The 9,914-nt window shown below is 46.2% G+C and overlaps 1 protein-coding gene across 2 annotated transcripts in view; it reads right to left on the bottom strand.

Moving 5' to 3' along the window:
- Positions 1-677, bottom strand: part of PIAS1 (protein inhibitor of activated STAT 1) — a 51,437-nt gene extending 50,760 nt beyond the window's left edge. The window contains exon 1 of one of the 2 annotated variants that reach the window (XM_021407009.1): positions 437-677. In XM_021407009.1, coding sequence (XP_021262684.1) covers positions 437-460 — 24 coding nt within the window. In that variant the 5' untranslated portion in view covers positions 461-677. The remainder of the gene's footprint in view (positions 1-436) is intronic. The other variant, XM_021407011.1, reaches the window with a different exon arrangement.

Here is a 9,914-nt window from a genome sequence, read left to right as displayed (position 1 = left end):
CTACGAGGTCCCCACCCCCGCGGAGTTAAGGGAGAAATAACTTCGCTGACAGAAGGGAGGCCCGGGGGGAGGGAGGTGGGGGGGGCTGCCAACGCCTCGTAACGGCCCCCGTGGCCGCGCGGGGGGGGCCCGGCCGCCTGTCAGCCCCGGACAGAGCCGTTCTCGCGGCCTCGTCCCCCAGCTCCGAGCGGAGCGCTCCGCACCCGCCCCGAGGATCTCAGGGCGGCTCAACCGCTGCCCCCCCCCGGCTGCTCCCAACGCCCGGGGGGGGGACTGCCCGGCGGGGAGAGCTCCGCTCCCCGCCCCGCTCCATCCCTCAGCCCCCAGCGGGAGACAGCCCCGCGGAGTCACCGCGCAGCGCCTCGCTTCGCCCCGCAGCGCTGAGAGGAGCGCGGCCCCGAGCGGCGTCGCGGAGGGAATTGGAGCTGCGCTTTACCTTTAGTTCCGCACTGTCCGCCATCTTGCAACTCCGGGCGCAGGCGCAGTGAACCCCGCCGGGACACCGCCCCCCCCCGCCGCCCCCTCCCGCCCGCACGCAGCGCGCAGCGTTTGAATCGCGGCGCCATTTTGTCCCTCCCCTGCGCTCCCTCAGGGATCTCTCTCTCTCTCCCCGCTTTGCGGGGCTGCGAGGTCCCGCAGCAGTTTCTCCACACGCACGCCGGGCTGCGGGAGTGTTCCCGAACCCTCAGTGGGGAAAGTTTCCCCTCTGTGACGCTGCGGCCCCCTGTCATCGCTCCGCGAAGGGAACGGGACTCTGAGGCCGCCGTTCTCCTCAGCGGGGCCGCGGGGCGCTGAGGGGAGAACGCGGGGGCCCTCCCGGGGGGCAGCACCGGAGGGGGAGGTGGACAAGCATTCCTGCAGCAATAAGTTCATTAAAATTGGAATTTGCGACTCCACTTCCTACTCCTTCTCCCGAGCTTTAAATGCCTCGGGAGTGAAACGACATGGGGCGAGCCTACGATACTTAGGAAAAGCCTTAAATGTGTCCCATGTTTGCATGTTTTTGAGAGGGCCTAAAGAACCTTCAGAGCTTTAGGATCTAAAACTGCCCGCGTCATTCATTTTTTGAGTAAAAGTGGGTTCTTGCAACAGCAAGCCAGGAAAAACAGGGAAAAATGAGTAAAAGATGCTATCTGACAAGACAACTGCAGCACTTATGAGGTCAACCAACCTCAGCTTGAGCACTTGTCACCCACGTTGGTTCAGCATCCTCCTGCCTGTGGCTCACTCTAATTACTGATCACTGTCACACTTTTTCCACTTGGCCTTTACCTTCAGCACGTGGGATGGAAAAATGGTCTTGGGCAGAAGGTCAATACTGTACATCCTTTTAAGCGAGACCAAATTTGCCCGTTTTCCGCAGCTTCCATAAAATTCATCATCATACATTCAGAAAGCACTTACATTATCTGCGTTGCAAGATATAAAAGCATTAATGCCTCCACTCTGCAGATGGAGGAAAGCATGCTTGAGGCCACATGGGGAATCGATGGTAAAGAGATTACTACTCATGATTATTTCTGAATTATAATTTATGTCTCCCATATGACCTGGATAGTTAGCCACAATTTAAAATTAGGCAGTTTCCACTGAGGGGAAAATGTGATAGCGGTATCAAATATCTTCCTACTAAGTAGCTTTTTGATACCATCCTGTTAGCGGTGAGAATATACACGAAGTCCTGTTTTCTGAACAAAGGAAAGCAATCCCAATCCTTTACAAACATTTTGTTTCCAAGTGTTTCATCCAGATGCATTCCCCAGCTTGGTCTCAAGATCAGAATGGCAGAAAAGCTCAGGAGCATCTTTTGGCTCCTCTCCAGTACCCCGCTCTCTTCTCCAGGTCATGGGTACATCCAATTTCTCCTGCAGATACACCAAATATCCACTGTTCTCACTGATTTCTTTTACCATTTGGCACTGGCATATCAAATGAAGCATTCAGAAAATGAGCAATTAAAAAAGGCTGATGAGTAGCAGATACTCTGGCTTAATCCTGCACGTAATGAAGAGTTATCACAGCATCTGAAGGCTGGTTTGGGGAGGGGGCAGGGTGCTAGGCAGGATGTCTAAAAAAACAAAAGTCAGATGACTACCCGGTACACCCACAGGTACCATAATTAGCTGATCTATTTCAGTGGTCTGAACCAGCCCATGTTAGAATATTTCATTTTTACTGATTGAATATGTTTAATAAACATAATCTTCATATGATCTATTGGTTTGTGTCTAACTTAAAGAATTTGACAAAAAGACCTATGGTCATATGAAGACGAATCCTCACTTGCTTTTTTTATTTTTTTCTTCCTGAAAGAAGCTTGCTGCGCAGCAGACAGTTTTTCCTCTACTTCTTCACTTCCTACCAAATTCAGTGGGATGTGGACACGTGCTTAAGTGCTTTGCTAAATCATAGCATAACACTATCAAACCTGACACATGGCCGTAAACCACAGTGTCCTCTTTCAAAACTTGCTCTAAATAAAATAGACTGAGCATGTCTTCAGATACATTAAAATAAGGAAGCAAGCTAGAAGAGGGGATACTGACAATTCCATTCAAAATGGTTCTCACTAAACACTGTATTTTTACAGTGCTAACACAGACCCTCAGTTTTTCAGTTTAGACTTTTGATAGTCACTTTTTTTTTTTATGTGCTATATACTTGAGCTTGAGGAAGGAACTTAATGTGAAAAACAATCTGTGCTTCTATTTTTAGACAATTATTTACATGTAATGAAATTTTGTTCCTCTCTGCTCCTGAGACTTAAATGAGGGTTTCTTTGCCAAGAAAAGACTTTGTCAACAGACAGCAATTTTCGGAGATGCTCCCAATTGCTCCAGCTCTGCTGCAGTTCTGTTGGTGATAGCAGCACTCAGATCCGTCACAATTCCATCGTCTCAAAAGGGCACAGCCCCCGAGCAGAGCAGCTAGGCTGTACCAGAGCAGGTGAGAACACCTCCAAAGCAGCCTCCCAGTTGTCAGTCACCTCTTTTTCCGAGACAAAACTGCAGTATTTTCTTCTTTTAACCCTTCCCCCCCGCAAGGGAGGAGAAGAGATAAAAATAAAGCTAGAGGGTTTTCCGCAAACATTCAAAGCTTTGGTATTTTCGATTCCCAATCTTCAGAAGTTCATTTCCTCCTTTTTTGCTGGATTGCAGAAAAGTAAATGACTGCCAGGATCTACCTTCCACCCTGATTTCTTCCATTTTTCTATCCTGTAACCTCCCAGAAAACATACCGTGTCAAATAACTCACTTTCTGAAAACCATGTTCAGACGCAATAACATTTTTATACAGATACGCAGTTTTTCTACTGACATGTTGTTTTCATTAGTCCGAGTCTCCAAGACCTTCCTCTTTTTCTAGCAGTGCAAACTTGCTCTCTGCTCCAAGTCGAGGAGGTTGCGTTTTTGTCCTGAATTTTAAGTTATTTAAAGAGAGCTTCTAAATGGCTCTTTCTTGATATTAAAATAGCATCAGACCATTAAAAATATATTTTATTCCCAAGATTGTTGGAAGCATAAGAACCGTTTAGATGTGTCACTGAAATGGACATTTCTGGCAGGAAAAAAAAAAGAAGTTTGCAGAAGTACATTTTAGTGGAAATTACTTGGTTCTATGCAAAGAAAATGTCGGAATGGAGTAGCCAGCAAGTCAAATGATAAAATAAATTCTTTTAATTCTTTATATGCAATGTACATGGAATTGCTCCATATGCTATACAATAAGTTCAGCAATGTAAAGTAACTGAAACTCAGCTGGTGCACATATCTCCCCTGAGTTCACATCTAAGTGCAATGTTATACAGGCCCAAAATAAGGGCTGGCAGTTATTTAGAAAAGAGCGTTCATTACACCACTGGTGCCTGTGTAATTAAAATGCACAGAGAGGGAGCTAACCACCTAAAATCCTAAATTAGGAAAAAAATCTGAACTGCTCTGTTAAGGTTACCTGTTTTATGTCCTTAGGCCTGCTGATAGAACAATGTTATTGCAGTATGGAAAGCACATGTAAATGAGTTACTATCATCTTTAATTACATATGCAGCGTTACAGTGTGACACATACAAACCTCATCTCCATATTTCCTGTTTTTTCAGTTCCTAAATATCAACTTGCCTTCTTACTGTACACATATGAGTGCATTTTACAACACCGAGCCCTCAAAGCCTGCTTTGGCCATGACACAAACTCTTTTTTCCACTGCAATTTTTTGTTTAATCTTTCCAAATTTCTAAGTGTCCTCTCTGATACTTGCATGCCCTGTATATTGTATTCCCAGGCTGGAGTTACAGATGCCAAGCCAAGCTTGGCTCCCCACGCGCTTTGCTGCCGTACAAAGCACTGCAGCTGCAGGACAATGGCAATAGGCACACAATTAGCCCATTCTTTAAAACTATTTGCTTAGCCTTTTCCGCCCTAGTATCAATGGGCAATATGTGCTTGCTCGTAGCGCCCTGCTAATTGTCTTAAGGCCTGCCCTTTGTCATTAAGCTATTCTATATTTGGACTGTGTCAAAATTAAGTATTGGTGATGTCAAATAGAGGTGGTTTTCAGTGAGGATGGAGAGGATGGAGTCTTCCTGTGGATCCCCAGGAGAGGAGGTTCCCTCCTGCCCAAACCCTTTAGATCTAACGCCTTCATAAAGCAAGGTGTGGGAAGAAAAACAGAGGCTGGATGACCACTGCTGCAGAGTGTTCTTGCGAAAATGCATTCATGCAGCCTTGCTGAATTTTTGAAACAGGCTGCCCGGAGAGGTGCTGGACTCATTGTCCCTGGAGGCGTTCAAGAACTGCGTGGATGTGGCACTGAGGGCCAGGGTTAGTGGGCATGGTGGGGCCGGGCTGACGGTTGGACTGGATGATCTTAGAGGTCTTTTCCAACTTTAATGATTCTATGATTGTAACAGTCTCAACTGCAAAACTCGATTACACTGGATGATGTGCCGTAGGAGAACTGTTTTCTGGACTGAGAGGAGGCACGCATGTTACATGCTGTCCTAGCTAAGAAGGTAACCGCATCCTGCCGTCCCACCAAATCCTTCCAGCATTGGTTTCACTTACCCAAAGGCAACCCCTGTAAGCTTTATCTCAGGAAAACTGCCCCCTGTGGAACGGATCTGTTTCAGAAAACAGACATTCACCTTTCTCTGGTGAGCAAATTTATTTGAACGTTCATCCTCTTTTTTTCCTCTTTCTTTCTTTCCTTTCTTTTTACTCTTTTTTTTTTCCCCAAGAAAGCTAGAATAAATGGTCATTCCTGAGATATTCATCTACGCTTGCAAAAGCATTTCCTTTGGCTGAGCTGAATTCAGATTTTGTCAACAAAATTCCACCTCACTGAGTCACCATGGTGATTTTTCCCCATTAGCACCCATTTTCACAACACGTAGATGAGGTACAAGGAGCAGAAAGCGCTGCAGCTGGTTCACCTTGATCCGCAGAGTGTGCAGCGCTGTGCCACAGCCAAGTCCTCCCCCGGCCAAGAGCAATCCAAACCCAAGGACAGGAAGCTGCAGAAAGTTACCTCTGCTTCCAAATAGCTTCAGAGAGGTGAGGCAGGTTTGTAATTAACCACGCAGACTTACAACACCAACAAAACCAAGTTTTAACTGCGACAATCTCTTTCATTCCGATTAAAAGTGATTGTACCTAAGACTGCAAGGCCCCATCACTCAAGAAATCACTTTGTACAGATACTAAATAATTCCTAATAAGGAAAGTTCTGTGGCAGAGGAAAAAATAAGAAAGCTCAAGGTACTACATTTTCCAGAACTTTGAGATTAAATCCCTGTTACAGCGTTGCGGTGCTCCCCCTCTCTTTGCACTGGCACTGCACTGTATGTGTAAAATGCAGCACTTCCACACAGTCCTGTTTTGTAACAATTTTGCACAGGGCATCGGTCACAGACAGCGATTTAGGCGAAGATCGAGGCATGCTACTGAGTCTCTTTGCTCCCCGCATCATATAATTTTCCAGTTAATTTTCCATTTCCCCCCGTAAGACCACGCAGGGAAGTAACACGGATAGCACAGGAGCAGGTTTTGCTTCTGATCTGCAGTTCTTCAGCTCTGATGTTGTCTGACGAGGCTGGGAGCAGAGCTGGATGAACTGCTGATGGAGACGCCAGCAGCCAGCCTCCACCCACCAGCACGAGATGCTATCTCATCCCAAGCACTCATGTCTTTATTTTTTTACCTAATCTCTATTTTTTGAAGAATTGCTTTGGTCCTGGGAACACTGTAAATAAAGCCGAGCTCGAGCAGCAAGCACAGTTCATTTCAACTGACTCTTAGGAAAACAAGAGAGCTAATTATACTGTAGTAATTACCTGAAAATTATATGTATGTTGTTTTTCCACCAGTCGATACTGCTATTTTTGAACTTTGCATTGTTCTCATGGATTGCTGGAGTCATGCTGTCTCTAAACGGTCTTCATGTCTCATCATTAGCTTACCCTCTGGTTTGGAGAGGGTTTTAGGAGTTCAGCTGCAGCACATGCTCTTTAGCCCAGATCCTTTGTGCTTAGTTGCACTCTCCCCCTCAGCACATCCTCAGCTGCGTTACATTTGAGAAAGCATTTCCATTTTAACAGTCTTTTGAGAATGAATTCTAAGATTCTGCCTCCACAATAAGGCTTTAGTTTGCTTCATCTCCTGCCCTGGGTGTGGCACGTTATTGTTGTCTATTTTTTTGTTTTAAGAGCAGCCCATAAAAGCACCTGACGAGGGAAGGCACCGCGCAGGTGAGTGTCACACCACACTCCCACGAAGGGAATGCTGTCTAGCAGCAAGGACAGGAGAATGGGAATCAGGAATTTTTGGATCATTCCCAAATAGATTCCTGCCATACTACCTGCCTTGGACCACGTCATGGAGTAAAACGCACTCCTTTATGCAATGGGGATGATGATAATAATAGCTATCTCCCTGGACTGTTGAGAGGAAATTTATTAGGGTTTGGAAAGTACTTCAAGATTCTCGGATGAAAGATGGTGGAGCTGGAATGCTGGCAACATTAAAATAAGTTGGAGTCATCTTAATATTTATTGCATCCAGTGCTTTCATCTTCAAAGCTCTTTACTAGCGTCAGTGAATTAACAAAGAAAAATATTAATGAACATCATATTTACCCATAAAATTATTCTCCCAAAGCATATATAAATAGAAAAATTTAAGCATCAGCTCCAGTACAGTGCATTAAATCCCCGGTGGTGCTGTCCATAGCAAGCCTACTTAGAACTGTGAATTATTGGTTTGTACTTTTAATGAGGATAATTGAACCCTAGGCCTAACCCAGCAGCACTGGAGTCACTGGGAATTTATCACCGATTTCCAGGGGCAAAAATCGAGGCTGTTAAGGAAGAGTGGTGGTTAGAGAACAGCTCTGCTGGGCCGGGCTGCTTGTGTAGGGCTGCAGCGAGTGGGGGACGGCATTTCGTGCTGCCCGACATATTTCATGTCGAAATAGGGTTTGTTGGGTCTTTGCAACAAGCGGCAGAGAACTCAGAAACACATTGTACCGCCAGGAGCGAGACACAGCAGCCCTAGATATGCACTGCTCGATGTATAAAATTCAGGGCATCCCAGACTAAACTACTCAAACGTTGCTTGCAAGGAATCGCAGACTTTTTTTTTTTTTCCCAGGTATACTCTTACTGGCATAGACATCGCTATCACATTACCACTGGGAAACGCAGCCCAGCAGTTTACTGCAAACCAGTAAACAAGGCAGCCCTTCCAAGTGCATTATCTACATTGATTTCAAACCGGTGCTCAAAGAACAGCAAGGGCCGTTCCCCTCTGCGTTTCATTTCCCAGCTTCCCCACCTCAGCTTCTTCAGCTGTGAAGATAAATAAAACCAGAGAATGAGCATTCTGCCGTTACTTTGCCCTTGTTTTGTTTGAATTCAGCACATTTCCATAGGTCTCCTTTACTTCGGGAAACACAGAGGCACCGGCGTTCCCTGGGATGATGTACTCGGATACATTCCAGAACGTAATGGGCTATCATAGATTTTTTAAAAATCCATGGTGCTCTGCATAGACTCTGGAGGTCATTCAAGGCAGCCCATCAGCGTTCAATAGAAATCTTTCTGTTCAATGTTTTCTGCACGCCGATAAGAAATATGCAGTTGCCAGATGTGCTTCCCACAAAACCAAAGCAGTTCTGTATTCTCCCTGTTTAGTGTGAAAAAAACACATTATGTGTGAAGCGTTCTGCAGCCCAGCCTTGTCCAGACTCTATTGCCGTTCCTTCAGAGCTGGCTGAAGGCTTCGCAGGGTTATTCACAGATTGTATTGTCCCAGTTAATCTGCTACACAACGACTTGCAGGCAAAGCTTCAAATATGTCTGGGTCTGGATAGAAATCAAATGTTACCTCTGGGAAATATGCTTATTATTAGCATTAGGCATAGCTCTTGGTTTACCTCCAGTAACTCGGCTGAATTATCGGGGGTTTGTTACCATTGCTTTGTGTGTGTGTCTCTGTAGCATGGTGGGGTAGATGCTGTTTTTCAGCAGCTCCTGTTTCTAACGCTGCCAGAAGAATCTGTAAGAATTAATTATTTTGCACAACACCTAATGCACGGCAAAGGACCGGCTAAGAGAACCTCACCTGCTGTGTGCTCCTGAGCCAGCACGGTCAGGCACAGGTAGAAGCATCTGAGGGGTAGAAAAACACCTGAGCAGGAGGCAGGATTTCTATGGACAAACTGCAGAAAGCATTTTAATGACAGGCAGGACCGACACCCAGACAAAAAGCCAAGGTCTTTTTCTCACCATGTGATCTTTTCATAATCCTCAGTTTCTCTTTTAGATCAACAGGTTCCTCTTTATTTGTCATTGTCAGCTTTCAGCACAGAGAGCCTTTTGTCTACAGCTCTGACCCAAACACAAGATTTTTTGTCCGTTCTCAGCCATATGCTTTCTGATGGACTAATGGGTTTCCAAGCTATAAAGCAGAACCTTGACCCCAGAATGGGAGACGGTTGTGTGACAACATCGCTGTGTTTTGACATCGTAATTTATCCCGTGCAGCTCCACCGGCCCCGCAGCGCTCCAAGGAGGGACAACCCAAACCAGCCAACAGCAGCCAAACACACAGCACCAGCACCCCTGTGACAAAGGCAGCACACGTTGCATTAGCAACTGTGCAAGCCACAAAGCTCAGAGGCCCACCGCAGCTTCCTCACGCCCTGCTCCCTATGCCCTGGTACAGACACACTGCAGTAGGACGCCATGTTGCGGGGGTATTACAAGTATTACAATTAATTAATACAAGGGGTATTAAGGCAAAAGTTGATTTTCTCAATTTGCAGCAGTGCATCCCCACATTGCAATCAGCCCACCTGATGAAGCAGGGTGCAGAAAGCTGCCGGTGGTTTGTAGGAACTTGCTGCTAACATTCTGCAGCTGAACACAGGATGAAAAATGCTCATGCCCTTTGGCTGGCACTTGCTCCTGACTGTCACAGAAACCCTTTTGTTTTCCACTGAGAGCAGCTCTGGAGCCACATTCCTACCTGTCTCTCTCAGGGTGTGCCTGTGCCCACTCTGCAGCATCAATAATGTGGCTTTTGCTCAAGGTAAAGCTGTTCCAGAGCTCTTAGGGCATTTACTTGAGAGGCACAGTGGGTGCTGGTGGAAGGGAGCCTGCTCTCTCTTAAGTACTCTTTAATTCTTTTCCCCATATCATTCTTGTTTCCCCCAAATATTTGTACTTAACAAACATCCCCCACAGACAGGAGGGTGTGTGATCCATTCAATTTGGGAGCCACTTCCCCATGCATTTAGGGATCCCCGGGATCACGGGGTTCCAAGAGCTGAGCTTCTGTCTGCAGGAGCTGCAGGGCAGGGAGAGGATGGCAGAGGGCCCCTTATCTCCCCCACCATTATCAGAGCCCCCAGCTGTC

Source organism: Numida meleagris, chromosome 9, assembly GCF_002078875.1.
Source record: "Numida meleagris isolate 19003 breed g44 Domestic line chromosome 9, NumMel1.0, whole genome shotgun sequence".
NCBI classification, from domain to species: domain Eukaryota; kingdom Metazoa; phylum Chordata; class Aves; order Galliformes; family Numididae; genus Numida; species Numida meleagris.
This window is presented reverse-complemented; position numbering and strand designations above follow the sequence as displayed.